Source organism: Idiotropiscis lumnitzeri, chromosome 18 (genome assembly GCF_059441095.1).
Source record: "Idiotropiscis lumnitzeri isolate Australia: NSW breed Sydney's pygmy pipehorse chromosome 18, RoL_Ilum_1.0, whole genome shotgun sequence".
NCBI classification, from domain to species: domain Eukaryota; kingdom Metazoa; phylum Chordata; class Actinopteri; order Syngnathiformes; family Syngnathidae; genus Idiotropiscis; species Idiotropiscis lumnitzeri.
Genome location: NC_142408.1, coordinates 14,673,614 through 14,689,193, shown reverse-complemented (window position 1 = coordinate 14,689,193; position 15,580 = coordinate 14,673,614). Strand labels below are relative to the sequence as shown.

Sequence of the window (15,580 nt, the reverse complement as noted above, 5' to 3'; positions counted from 1 at the left end):
AACAACCCTAAATATTTATTTGATACCTTAGCAATGCTAACGCAACAGCGACCAACCTCGGATAGCTCTTCCTATTCAGCTCACGATTTTATGCAATTTTTTACTCAGAAGATAGAATGTATTCGTGATGAGATTAAAAACACTGTTTTTAAAATTCCGTCGAATTCCGCGATAAATGGTGTTAATAGGGACATTAGGGCTGATAACTGTCCGATAACCTTATGTCAATTTAAAAAAATATCTCTTGAGAGCCTAACAAAATTGGTTAGTGCGGCAAAACCGACAACTTGTGTGCTCGATCCGCTTCCTGGCAAACTAATTAAAGAACTGTTTACGACCCTAGGACCGTCTGTTTTAAATATAATTAATCTATCACTTACCACGGGTGTAGTACCAGCAGCTTTTAGGACCGCCGTTATCCGATCGTTACTTAAGCAACCAAACCTTGACCCAGAGAGTCTCATCAACTATAGGCCGGTTTCAAATCTTCCGTTTATTGCAAAAATTCTTGAAAAAGTCGTAGCGCAACAACTTAATGAATATATGATTGCTAATAATCAATTTGAACCTTTCCAATCGGGTTTTAGAGCCGACCACTCTACTGAGACGGCCCTTGCTAAAGTTACTAATGATCTTCTCATAGCTATGGACGCCGACACCTCATCAATATTACTCTTACTCGATCTTAGTGCCGCTTTTGATACCGTTGATCATAACATATTATTAAAACGCCTTGAAACGTGTGTTGGCATTTCAGGTTCAGCGCTTTCTTGGTTTAATTCGTATCTGTCGGAGAGGACGCACCGTGTAATTCATGGCAATACGACTTCGGATCTTTGTAAGATCACATGTGGAGTTCCGCAGGGATCGGTACTTGGACCTCTATTGTTTAGCATCTATATGCTACCGCTTGGTGATATTATATGGAAATATAACATTAGTTTTCACTGTTATGCTGATGATACGCAATTATACATGCCGTTGGATATAACGAATCCGCGCGACTGCTATAAATTAGAGGCGTGCCTTGCCGAAATTAAACAATGGATGTCTTTCAATTTTTTGCGTCTTAACTCAGATAAAACCGAGATGCTCATCATTGGACCAGCGCGTCATCGGTACCTTTTCAAAGACACCACTCTGAATATCGATAAATGTAATATTATCCAAAAGGATTCAACAAAAAATCTCGGTGTTATATTTGACGCAACTGTCTTTTCAAATGCACATTAAAAATATTACTCGAACTGCGTTTTTTCATCTGCGTAACATTGCTAAAATTCGCCCAATTCTATCAACGTGTGACGTGGAAATCTTAATCCATGCGTTTGTTACGTCTCGCCTCGACTATTGTAACGCTTTGCTCTCGGGTCTCCCCATGTCGAGTATTAAAAGTCTGCAGTTAGTTCAAAATGCAGCAGCTAGACTCTTAACTAAGACGAGAAAGTTTGATCAGATTACCCCGATATTAGCCAATTTGCATTGACTTCCGGTCCACTTGAGATGTGATTTTAAAGTTCTGCTACTTACTTTTAAAATATTGCACGTCTTAGCACCTTCCTATCTCGTTGACCTCGTGGTACCATATGTTCCGTCCCGAAACCTTCGCTCACAAAATGCTGGTCTTTTAGTGATCCCGCGAGCCAAAAAGAAGTCCGCAGGTTCTAGAGCGTTCTCTATTCGGGCACCAATGCTTTGGAATGCACTACCCTCAGATATTAGAGGCGCCACTTCAGTAGAAATGTTCAAAACACTATTAAAGACGCATTTATACTCTTGTGCATTTAGCTGAAATATTTGTTGGCCTGTTTACTGCCGCTTTTTTTTTTCCTCTTTTGTTTTCTTTTCTGCCCCCTTTTCCCCCGGCTGGGGGATTAGGTGACGGTGACCCACTAGGAAGTTTAAGGCATTGACCAACTGTGCATGCACCTGTTCCAGTGATGTCGTCTTCCTGCAGCGCGACATTTGATCAATTTATTTGTATACTTTAGCATCTAATTTAATTATTTGTTGGCCTGTTTACTGCCGGTTCTTCTCTTTTCTGCCCCCTCCTTCCCCTGCTTGGGAATTAGGTGATGGGGACATGCTTTGAAGATTACGGCACTGACGAACCGGGAAGGGACCTGCTCTGCCGAAGTCGTCTTCATGCAGCGCCTTTTCTGATTTCCTTATATTTCAGCACTTCATTGAACTACTTGTTGGCCTGTTTGCTATTTCTGTTCTTTCTTTTCTGTTCCCAATTCCCCGAATTAGGTGATGGCGATTCACTTGGAAGTGGCTGTACTGAATTTACACCAACTGACTGGTACAAGATCGAAGGCTCATCTTCGGATATGCTGCCATGGATATTACGGCCCTGGATGAGGACCCACTCCACTGAAGTCATCTTCCTGCAGCACTTCATTCAATTGACTCTTATATTATCTTATCTATTATTGCATAGCATCATTGTATGTGTCAAATGTTGCCCAGTTGGCATCCATTGCAGCCTGGTCATCCTGGAAGGGGGATTCCCCCATCTGTGGTCCCTTCTCAAGGTTTCTCACTTTTCCCCTAATGAGGTTTTGTGAGTTTTTCCTTGCCCTCCTGGGGGTTAAGATCGGGGATGTCGATTGTGGCTATGTAAAGCCCTTTGAGACTGTCTGTGATTAAGGGCTATACAAATAAAATTGACTTGACTTGACTTGAAACAGTGGACCAGCTTTACACCCTCAGCAGGGTCCTTGGGGGTGCAAGGGAGTTCACCCAATCAGTCTGTGTTTTGAGGACTTGGAGAAAATATTCAATTGTGTACCCAGGGGGATCTTGTGTGCATGTTCTGGTGGTATAAAGTGCCAGATGCCCTAGTTCAAGTTGTTTGGTCCCTGTAGCACTGGTGTCAGAGTTTATTTCCGGTGAGGATGGACTCCGCCAACGACCCATTGTCACGATTCAGTTCATAACCTTTATCGACAGAATTTCTAGTTGTTGACTTTGGGGGCCGGATGCAAAAGGCCAAAATGAATTTCCACCACACTGTGTCTGGGCTCTCACTTCAGGCAGTATCTCACTGAATGGAAAAGGTTTGCAATCTGTGCGCACCTTGTGAATATTTGTCAGTGCAAAGAAGTGCGCCAAACGTTTTAATGGTTTCAAACAGGTTTTCTTGTCGCAAAGTAATTTTCAACATGTCACATCAATTTAAATCTGATTAGCACAATCAAAGCAAATATGTTAATCTCTTTGGGATTATGAGTAGGTGGTGAAAGGACATGAGAATGAACCCGGAGGCCACTCTAATCTTTAAGATATTATTTCATGCCTTTTATACTGCTTATTAGCTTCCAACTGAACTCTAAAATCGTAAAATAACCATTCAGCTTCATGTTCATATTAACTTAATCTAACCATAACACAAAGATGATCCACATAAATTCAATGACAAGATAAAGATAAAGATGTCCTTTATTAGTCCCACAATGGGGAAATTTGAAGTTCTTACTTGTCTTTTATACCTGAAATTCTTAATGTGGTCTTCGACTCCACTGAGGTGCAAAGTGTGTGTGAGAGCCTGATGATAGGTCAAAGCCTGGGTTGACGAGCCCCAGTTCACATCTGGACGATTGAGAGCATGCACACAGAAACACATATTGGAATTAGTCAGTGTGTTTGTGGGTGACCCTGCTGAGCCACAGGCTATCTGTCCCATGTGGTGTTAAAGGCAATAGGAAAGCATTATATGTATGTGTAGCTGCATTTCAAACTGTGCACACAAGTGTGTCCCAAGTCGTGAGCCCTGCATTGCATTTGTAGAGGTTGCAAGGGCACACTGCAGTGTGACCGTCTTGTATCATTATCAGCAAAGACCAAGGCCATAAAGCTTTACATTTTGCAACATTAGAAATCTGAATAACTGTTGTAGAATTATTCAAGCAACTGATTTGATTTTGTACACTGCTAAAAGTGTGTATGCAATTTACCTTAGTCATGATTAGTCAAACAGATAATACAAACTCTCTTTAACTTGATTCTGTTTTTTTGTCGGGCACCACATTCTTCTGGACCTTAAAACTTTCTGAATACAATGTCAGATTATTCACAAAAAAATTACACAATACACAATGCTCTAATTTATTCAACAAAAAATACAGAAGATTTGTTTGGAAAAACTGAATATGTAGTAAGGACGAAAGAGTTTGCGCGCTGCCCATGAACCATGATTAAGGCCTTTGAATTATTGTTTCAAATTTTCATTGATGTTACTACCTCTTCCATTGTGTATTTTATACAGTATGTGTGAACAAAAAATTAGCGACATTTAGGCATATTCAGCCAGTATTCAGACTAGATCTGAACGATTTTAAGAAAAAAAGGAATTGCAATTTTTTTTGGGGCTGATATTGTGATTAAGATTTTTTTTTTCTTTTAATTCAAGCTTCGGTGCAAAATTCACAATTTCTTCAAAATGTACAAGGGACCTTTACAAACATGACGGAAAATGCCATCACACCATTAAAAACAATAAAAGCTATTACTGTAATAATGCATGAACACTTAAGAGGTTTTGTGAGGGGGCATTTTTTCTCAAGTCTTTAAGAATTACTTACTGTCAAGTATAATTTTGTATTTTTGTAATTGTGTGTATGAACATTTTTAAACCCCAAAATGTTTTACATTTCGTTATTCTGACATCTATGTACAAAGAACATAGTAGTTAGTAGTAGTTATGCTTACTTAAATCAAAAAATTACTTCAGTATTGCCAAAAAGGTGGGTATTAAATCTGAAGTTCAAAACTGTAAATTAACATGACTTTCTCACTCATAACAATGATTTTACTATGCGAGGGGATATAACTCAATGAAATACTTGACATTGTAATTAATATTACAAATTTAAGATCATTTTAAGACGACACTTACCTGGCTTTTTATAGCTGACGTAAATATAGAGTCCAAGAACAATGACATTGGTGAAGAGAGCAGCCCACCAGTTGATGACAAACATTACCACGCAGCACAGTACTGCTCCAGCAAGCGATACCCACATGTTGTAGTATTTGAAGCTAGGACGCCACCCTGTGATATCAATGGCACAGGTCACAATTCAGAACAAAGATGTTCAATTTTTTTTAAAGTATTACTGACATATCCAGAAATATACCCTCGCAAAACTATTCTGTTCTAATTATTAGGTGTTAAACTTAAGTAGGATTGTCAAATACACAAATGAGGACACAATTACTTTAGCAGTTTTCAGGACAAAAAAGGGATACAACATTAGAAACTGTTTTTCTTGTTTTCTTCTTTTTAATGAATTGTGATCATGAATTACAAACAAGTTACAAAGAGCATGGAGAGAGCATCTTGATGTAGAATGTACTTGGGTTAAAGAATGAAGTATCAGTCTGTTATACATGAGATCAGAAAGTTATACCTGCTATTTAGGACCATATTTACTCCGCGTAGGGGTACCACAAAAACTGAAGTAATAGGCTTTTAGTGATGGGACACAGTGATACTGCATTGTTATACAAGGACTACGACTACAACCACAACACAAAGGGTACATTGAGCCCATGCCACTTCACTCAGTATTACGTAAGAATTTCCTCTGAGTGAGATTGGTAATTGTGAGGCTATTTCTTTTGGGGAGAGGTGGCAAAAACTGATACTAACTTTTACTGTCTGACATTTCTTCAATATTTACAAAATTGTTAGCCTCAAATTGAGCTATGTACCATTTATGTTCATGTAAATACATAATCTGCTTGGTGGGATTTGACGCAAGACAGAGAATCTGTACCTGGAGCACAGCTAGCGCACTGGGGTTAAAGGAGAAAAGAGCATAGAATTCAATATGTACAAAAACATTGCAGTTAATCAGAGCATATTTTTTAAAATAACTACGCCTTTCTGCCTTGTAGCGTGGTCTAAAAATATATCGTGAGCGTACATTGCAGTTTTCAAGGTGCGTGTTCATCTTTCTGCAGCCTCAAAATCTGTATTTCCACGTAAGTTAAGATGTACTATTAATATTTAAAGAATTGCAATTTTTTGTCTTATTTTCTTTTTTGCATAGATCATAGTCTTGACATTGCGATGAGTTTTGTATGACAGTGATGATTTGAGGAGAGTGCTGTTTAAAGTAACACTCACCATGAAATAAAATATACTTATATTCTCCTGACTAAGTCATCACCAGACAGTGATGAAGGGGTTTATGTGTTTCAATGATCCAAGGAACTAAGCTACCATGAGGCAAAAGGTCACCCAGGGTAAACGGTACCAGACAACGCTATGCTCAGAACACCTTATAACAAATAAAAACCATAGAAAATTATTGCCTTTCACCGGGACGCACACCACCGGGTACACCTGAGACCAAAAGAACAAGACAACCAATTCAAGTGGCTGAAATAAGTTCCTTCCAAAGGGTGTGGAGGTTCGCCCTCAGTCATCCAGGAGCGGAACAGAGTAGATCTGCTGCTCCTCCCCATAATCACAGCTTTCGGAACATGATTGGAGTACAATTATCTATACAGTAGTCCCCCACTATATCACAGTTCAGACTACTTGCAGATTTAAAATGTAAACAAATATTTTTTGCGATGCGATGAACCTCCCACTCATATTTTTAAATTAACTCTTACTTTGAAAAGAATTAGCTTTTTTTTCAAATTTTAAGATTCGTTCATGATTTCTGTAGCACTCTACAAATAAATGTCATCATCAACCCTATTATAGCATATTTCCATGCTATATTGCTGGAGCTCGGAAGATAGATCACATAGCCCCAATCTTGGCCTCTCTTCACTGGCTCCCGGTATACTTTAGAGTTCGCTTTAAGTTACTTCTTTTCGTCTACAAATCTTTAAATGGCTTTGCCCCAGCGTACCTCTACGATCTCCTCCACCCCTACCCACCTGCCCAATACCTCACTCTGTGGACCAAATGGTGCAGGGGAGATTGTGCCTTTTCTGTTGCCGGTCCTTCCCTATGGAATGACCTCCCATTGAATGTTAGGCAAGCCCCCTCTCTGTCCACTTTTAAAACCTGTTTGAAGACACATTCTTATTCTTTGGCTGTCAACTCAACATGAGACTGTCGTTGTTCTGCTGGTATCTACTGTATATGTGTTTATATGTTTTAGTTTGTGTTCTAATTTCCTGCTAATTTATTTTACACCATATGGAAAGCGCTTTCTTACAGCCCCAGCTGTTGTAGAATGTGCTATAAAAATAAAGTTAAAAAAGTATTGTATTGTATTGCATCTGTGAAACCTACAGTGTAGTTTTTTTCAAATTCCTTTTCAAAATAAGCTCGTTTATGCAATGCACAAGCAAATTGTCACACTGAATTTGAAATGAATAGTTTAATGAAGTATGCGTGTCAATAATGTGTTTCAAAGTATGTGTGGGATAATTTCAGGCAAAATAACATTTTTATGGACGGTGAATGTAAAGGTATTTGCATTTTTTTCTTTCTCCAGCCCACTTTTTTTCTTTACATTTCAGCGTTAACCTATAAATGTCATTACTTATGATTATAAATTAAATCATCATTGTTGATCTCTCCTTGTCTTCTGCATTTTCTGCTTTAATTCCAGCCCAGCTAACTCCAAATCTTGTTTTACCTCATCCATAAATCTCATTTTTGCCTTCTAACTCACAGCTCCATTTACAGCATCCTGTCCCTCCATTGCACGTCCAAATCATTTCAATCTAGCATCATTAGTTTTTTCTTCAAAGTACAGAAGTTCACTGCTATTATTTTAGAATGTACTCCCTTAATGCTTTTTAGGACAAACAAAACAATTGGGTTGTGCCCACTCAAAGCAAATGTTGAAGTGATTTTCAGACTTCTAGCATTCCTATACCTGCTTTGATACAGTACAGTATCTCACAATAGGTTACATATACAGTATTTCAGTCATCTTTCAACAACTTACCTGGGGAGTTAGCCAATGAGGCATGGAACACGGAAAAGTTGATCAATGCGTAGGAGGCCAAGAAAAAGTTAGAGATGATAGGGGCAATGACGTTCAGTTTAGCTGCAAAACAACATAGATCGATGACCAGTCATTCACATTCTTATTCAAATCAAGTAGCATAGATAACAGTTTCTGATCCACTGTGCTACCCAAAAAGTCTTGAATGTAAGAAATGTGGATTCAAATAATGCTTAAAAGTCATTTTAATGTGTAAGGCATGTTTTCTTCCTCCTTCTTATAACAATAGCAAGAAATTCTCAGTTGCAAACCCCACGTTTTACAGAGGACATTTTGACCCCTTCAATCTCCCGACATTATAGAGGTCTACCATATAACTTAAGTTATTTCAGCCCAAAATCTTAAATTATGTTGCAGCGATGTTGGAACATGGTGACCATTTACCAATAATCCAGCCATGTGGAATTCTTCTGTCTTTATGCACAAGCACAGTGACCAACAAAGCAGCTAGAGCTGGCTACAAAAAATATAGTTGACTTGGTTCAGATTTAAAAAGTTATTTCAAGATGCGTCAGTGAGACTGTTGGCATACAAAGGCAATTTTCAACCATCAAAATACGAGTCAAGCTGAAAATAGTTTGGCCAAGGATGCTCATGCAAGCTGTTTGAACAATAGTCCATGTGAAAAAAATGTAAAATGAAATTAAATAATTGAATCCATAGCAATAATTGACTATAGATAGTGCCAAACCACAAGTACCGTATTTTCACGGCCAAAAGATGCACCGTATCAAAGGGCACAGTGTCAGTTGTGTGTGCTATTTCTGTAATTAACACACAAAGTAGGCGCACCACACTATGAGGTGCATGCTAGCTCGCGCATGCTAGCTCACGCATGGTAGCTCGCGCATGCAGGCTCTCATTCGAAGAGAGGCATCTTTGTCAATCATAGTACCATTGACCCTATAAGAGCTCTCATGTCAACATAGCCAATGTCAGGGGAGGGATTTCACTAGTCACCACACTCCTTAGAGTTACAGTTTTAAATCAAAACCAAAACTATCACTGAACAGCATACAAGCAAACAATGAAACAAAGAAATACAATTAACACAAAACATACATCTCTCATGCCATTCATATCCCAAAAAGAAATAAAAATAACCCCAAAAGAGTACTGAGGCATTCTGGGAGCCTATCTGCCTCAGCCAATCAGATGGCTGGTTAGAGAGATGTGAGTGGTGTGCTGTGGGTAGTGTTTTTTTTCCCAGTCTGTTGTCTAAACCTGTGATGTTTCTTGCTTGCCATAATATGATTGATGAGACAGACTACGCCATCGTGGACAGCTGCTCTTTTGTCCAGCTTTCTCCCGCACGAACATACTGGTCAGTTCTGATTGTGTGAAACCATCATCAAATGAGGTATTCACAGAATTTAGTTGTCACAGTCTGCGCAAAGTAGTCTCAGACTTCAACCAGCAGGGTGTGCTAATATGCACTCTTAAATGCCCAATGGGGTGTCAGGCCTGTTGCTTGAGGGAATAGCATGTGTACAGATCTATGGGTCTCAGTCTGGACACAAGGCGCATCGCAGTACAGGGCGTCTTGTCTGTTTTGGGGAAGAATTGGGACTTACAAGTGCGCCTTATGGTCGTGAAAATACGGTACCTTTACTCGTTTACTGCCAGTCATCTTCAAAGCAGGTTTCTAATTATTGCATCTTTCTAGGCTCACGTAATGTTGTGTTCTGTGACAATATAAGCATCTCACTAATATTTTATTGCTTTTGTGACACGTCTGTAAACTAATTAATATTGCGCTTGTGGAAGAAAAATTAACCAGATTAATCCATTCATTTTCATCAGTGTTGAGGGCTGACATTTTGACCTTATACCGCCCTATGCTGTCGACTGAAATTTATGTCAAACTGCCCTCAAGCTTGAGTTATGGCTTTGGTCTCAGGACAGTTGTAATGAGAGCATGAGGGCAGTTTGACATCAATTTCAGTTGACAGCAGAAGGTAGTACAAGGCCAAATTGGCAGCCCCTCAGTTGGATGAAAATTGATTGATTAATTTGCTTAATTCTTATTGCACTAACGCAATATTAATCAGAATACTGTGTTAAGACTAATGGGGAAACATAATATTGTATAGAAAATGTCTGCCTTGAGTTCCCCTTTAAAGGGTTTCATGTAAAATATCGGCACATTTTATTGTTTGTTTGTACTATTTTGCAACAAAGACTGCTGAGTTTTCATTTTGAGATGCATTATGAATGTTTTCAAAATTACATTCTGTCTTTGTTTTTGTTTTCATTTTTGTTGTTATTTTAAATCAATTTAGCTTTGCTAAGGCACAAGATAACCCATTTCCAAATTATATAGTCGATACATTATTATCATTTCATTTATGAATCAAGTTCAATGTGATATATACGGTTACCGTAAAGAGACTCAATTTTATACCAACATTTGAATATTAGGCCAATAGTGGCATTTGAGTCACACAAATGATTTTATTATCGTGAACTGTGCAATGTTTCCTTTCTGTTTGCGAGGCACTGAACTAGTATGAGCCTTTCATTAGCAGACAACAGACAGGAAAAACAACTGAATGCAAAAACTTTCTCAGAATACCTTAAACTCAAATGTTTATTTGAGGTAAATCCTATAAAAACACTAATTACTTTGCACCCTATCACTATGTAATCAAGCAATGTAACCAACTACCTTACCAATTAGGATGAAGACAAGGGCTATCACAAAGGTCAGGATGTAGCCTCGGAGAGGCTCATTGTTCTTGCCATAACCTTTGGCAAACATTCCAAGGCCAGGGTAAATGTTATCTTTACATAAAGCCTGTAAAACATAATTACATTGTTAATTTATACAGTACAGCATGTTTCTTATAACACTAATTTGTTTATGCACCTTATGACTTCAGGGCCTGTATTCAATTCCCTAACAAACATTATTCCATGGGCGGAGGAATGAGTGTACAGCACACAACCTCCATTCATGACTAAGGTATCCTTAAGCAAGGCACTCAACTCTGCCAAGGTGAGGTACAGGTTAATTTTTTTTTAAAGTCGTACGCAAAATACCTGAAATACTTTGGGTGCACTGACCAACGACGCCAGTGCTGAGGACAGGGTGGCAGAGAAGATTCCAGCTGTAATGATGGGTCCAAATCCCGAAACCATGCTCATAACCTCGACACATAATCAAAACATGTTTGCCTTATGCACCTAATAAATCAAATATTTTTGAGTCTGACATAATCTTAAGAGTAATGACTAAAAACTCATCATACCTGATAATCATTGTGTAGGCCGTAGCGACAAACTTTTTGACTCTTACAAGCAGAAAAGTCATAGCCAAATTTGCAGGAAGCATCAGTACAATTCACCGGGAACTGAGAACTGACTGTGTCATTTCCACTGGCATCTCTCACAATACAGGAACCTGGAATGGCAAGTATAAACCGCTCAAAAACACTCAAAAGTAATGGGATACTCTTGAAGAGAAAAAGTAATCTTATCATCTGTCTGTAAAGGATATACGAAGAACTAAGTACCTGTAGAAACGGCAACTCCCAGATAAACTATTCCAGTGATCAATATGGCCAGCAGTGTTCCTCTGGGAATGGCCAGCTGTGGGTCCTGGAACAAGCAGCCAAGAAAAAGTGACGCGTGAGAATAGCAATCACAGAGGCAAAAGAAATTCCATCCCAGCCATGCAGTACTGAGTGTCCACAAAATAATTTTATTGCTTCAAAAATTATTTCGGGGACACTTGTTTAGCAATGATCCAGGGCAGAAGTGATTTTCTGCCCGAGTTCATCAATGCTGGCAGCAAAAAGGGGGTTGTGGTCGTGGTTGCCGAAAAAAATGTAAAAACTCGATCGATTTCTGTATATTCTGTACAAAAAAACTTGTTATTTCAATAAGATTTGCCACAATTATTGGCCTGCAAAATGATGTCAACATATTTGGGACACCCTGTAGATTTTCTGCTATTTCACCTTAACGCTATACAGTGCATCATCCACTCTCATCTCCCCATTATCAGCGCTCACTCTTGCTGCCTGCAAGTCTTCCTTATCCCTGATTCTTCTCTTTGGTCTTCCATTTTCCACTTGCTGCGACTTGCCTACATTTCTCATCTTTCCAGTATACTACCACTTGTCTAGGAACACTTCACCTGCTCTGTACTTTAACAATATCATCTGCAAATATTATAGTCCACGGAGACTCCAGTCTAACCTAATCTGTCAATCTACCCATTACCATATCACATAAGAACTAGCTCAGAGCCAATCCATAATGCACTCCCACTTCCACCTTGAAATCTTAGATAGTTCTGCTAGCTCACCTTGCCATTGCCTTAGTGTACTCATATATGTCCTGGACTAGTCTAACATGCTGCCACTCCAGATTTCTCATTCAGTTCCACAGCTCCTTCCTTGGCAACGAGACGGTCGTGAGCCTGTCATACATTTTTTTCTTACTTCTCAAAAGCACAATGCAGCAGCTCCTGAACTTCAGTGTATTCAGCCATCAGCATTCTCAAAGCAAATGTTGCAACTGCCATACTGTTGTTCACAACTCATCACATCTTGTTGAAGGATTGTATTCCGATTACTGGCATTATTTTAAACACTTGCGGGACAGAATGTCGAAAATTTAATTTAGCAAGTTCATATTTACTGAATATGTTAAACATTGATTAAACAAGAAGCATTTATCAAATGAAACTAGAAGCACAGGTCACAAGAATGACTGGGGTTGTAGTCCTGATGTTTACCTATTTATTATATTATTCTCATACGCTAAATTTATACTACTTAGTTTAAATGTGTGAACTTTGTTGAAATTTTCAGTAGTGAGACAAACTTGCACACATAGCATTTCCATGACCTGCACTCACGTTCACAGCACTTCATGGACAAAAACGACAAAGCACATTCTCCACATTGGCTGTAGAGATGCAAACATACCAAATTGAGCACTGGAGGTGTCACAGGGACGCTATCGTAAAAACACATGCCGAAAGACATAACAATTTGAGATCGGAGCACACACACATACACACACCCACACACACACATGCACACGTACACATGCACACCGACAAAATTACAGGGGAATGCCAGCGGGAAGAGAGACGGAGAGACTGCCCGCCGGAGAAGGCCAGCCTTGGCGTGCCAGTCTTGGGGACCAGACGGGAATCAACTATCCAGACAATGACTAACCTGGGGAGGACCTTCCCTTGGACGTGGAGCCGTGCCGTGGGAGGGAGCGAGGACAACCGATTCAACCTACATTTACCCTTGACATAAAAAAACTCCTAGAAAAACTGACGCTGGGCTGAAAGATGGCGCACATTTTTCGACTGTGCTCGCCTGAGTACAGTTTTTTAAGAAAAAGCCGCCCAGATATCTGTCTTTGTACTATTTCCTGAACTCCAGAAATCGAAGAAACTAAATATCAGAACTCTAATCAGTTGTTGAGTTTTTATTTGACCCTTTTCTTCTTGAGTACAAAAGACGAACATGCATTGGAGTAAGTTTGGCTTTTAAGGTTCATTTACTAACTACTTCTCATTTCCTCTGTGACTCAACTCCAACATTGTCTTAATCTGGCCTCAACTCTTCTTGAATGTGAAAAATGTTGACTTACTGCAAGGTCTCCAGAAATGTTGGCCCCAGCTAAAATACCAGTAGCTGCAGGGAAAAAGATGGCAAATACAGAAAAGAATGTTTCTTTCCTGAAGTCAGGACCCATGTTCTCCAACATGATAGAACCTAAGAAAGCACACAAAAACAACTGTTAGAAAAACAATAATATCAATAATCATCTAGACTCAGAGTCAACATATCCATCTGTCTTTCGTCATGTTTATTGCATCCACGTGTGGGCGTTTACCCAAGCCCATGTGTTGACCAATAAGATCCCTCCAACCCCTTGTCTTGTCCAGGTGTTCCTTGTTGTCTCGTCAGTTTGTTTGTACTTTGTCAAGTCGTGTCCAACTCCAAGTCCTTTTCTATTGGGTGTTTGTTATTTTGATCCTTGTTATTTTGTACTTCAGTATTTTATTCATCCAAGTACTTGTGTTTGCCTTTTTACTTTAAATTAAATCAAATGCACCCCATAATCCCGCTTCCCTGCATTTGGGTCCTCCTCCATATCAAATCCTGACACAAAACTCATCACCTGCACATTGTATGTGTGCTTCTTCAATGTCTGTCAGTAGTTTCATATAAAATAATAAGTAATACCATCATAGCCAAAGAAGCCAGCAGATTTCTTTGCCTGAACAGGAATAAAAGTTCCAATGAAGTAGTTGATGATTGCTGTGATGAGGACAAAGAGCAAGAAGATCTGGGCCTAAAAGAAGGAAATGCATCAATTATAGCCTTGGGAAAAAATGTGATGATATTATTTTTTTTTTTCAGTAAAAAATGCAAACCGTATCTCTTGAGAGTCTACACAATGTAGGCTTTCCGAGTATAAAGAATTGGACAAGACTCCTACCTTTGCTTCCCATTCCATTCCTGCAACAGATATGCCCAGGAGAAGGATTACAGTAATGGTGCCTATAATTCGAATATCATTGATTTCATCCGTCATGATGGCATCCACACCCTAAAAGAAGAGAATAATTAAAATATTAATCTAGAATTTATGCATTTGTTTTGTTGGTTTTTCCTTTCAATGTCTGCACTCAAACATATGGGTATGACTTGAATTTGTGTTTAGAAGAAGGCTAGTGGATGGCTGATTGTGAAAGCAGACACAACCAAGAATTGAGGCCACTTATATCGGAGCAGAGGAAAGCTTTGTTTACTGCAACCAACAAATCTGTTGAGCGTGTAAATACGGCGTTTGAAAACTATTCAAAATCAATTGGTTCTACTATCCAGAATAAAAAATCGTTCTCCAAATAATTACTTAAGAGTAAGTCTTCGGTGGAAAAAAATAGTTCATAACGATTAATGAGTCAGTGGTGAGTAACTTTTATATATATATATATATATATACACATATACATATACACATATATATATATATATATATATAAAAACATTAAAGCAAATTTAGCTGCAATGAATATCCTCACAACAGCACAATAGGCTTACCCAAAAGATATTGCCATTATTATGTGATATAATTATATTGGACATTTTCCTATAATTTGATCAATAACAAGAAAGCCATAACGCACTTGAATTTTCATTTGAAAATCAATTAATTTTGCTGATACAAGTAATCAAATTACTGGGATGATACCTACTCATTGAAAATGTACTGTAATAGTAAATATAGATTTCTAACATGTAGTACAGAATGAAGTAACTGAAAACACAAAAAAATTGTGTGGTCATGTGACTCGCTGACTCTGATGTATCTGCTCATTTAGTTTTGTAAATCGCGCCACTTTGTAATTATGGGTGACCTATTATAACGACGAAACCAAATAAACTTAATCATCTCAAAGTAATAGATTTATAGTTTTGAAATCGGCCGCACGGTGGACTAACAGTGTAGAGGTGTAGGGTTCGATTCCGGCCCCCGCCTCACTGTGTGGAGTTTGTATGTTCTCCCCGTGCCCGCGTGGGTTTCCTCAGCATACTCCAGTTTCCTCCCATGTT

General features: G+C 38.8%; 1 protein-coding gene across 2 annotated transcripts in view; it reads right to left on the bottom strand.

Annotated features, from left to right (window-relative positions):
• slc12a2 (solute carrier family 12 member 2) overlaps positions 1-15,580 on the bottom strand; it is a 115,268-nt gene that overhangs the window by 39,877 nt on the left and 59,811 nt on the right. For both annotated transcript variants that reach the window (XM_088281455.1, XM_088281456.1), the window contains exons 6-15: positions 14,463-14,573; positions 14,207-14,315; positions 13,608-13,732; positions 11,504-11,588; positions 11,240-11,391; positions 11,031-11,138; positions 10,662-10,785; positions 7,929-8,030; positions 4,901-5,056; positions 3,495-3,594 (exon numbers count right to left, since the gene is read on the bottom strand). In XM_088281455.1, the coding sequence (XP_088137581.1) occupies positions 3,495-3,594; positions 4,901-5,056; positions 7,929-8,030; positions 10,662-10,785; positions 11,031-11,138; positions 11,240-11,391; positions 11,504-11,588; positions 13,608-13,732; positions 14,207-14,315; positions 14,463-14,573 (1,172 nt within the window). The remainder of the gene's footprint in view (positions 1-3,494; positions 3,595-4,900; positions 5,057-7,928; positions 8,031-10,661; positions 10,786-11,030; positions 11,139-11,239; positions 11,392-11,503; positions 11,589-13,607; positions 13,733-14,206; positions 14,316-14,462; positions 14,574-15,580) is intronic.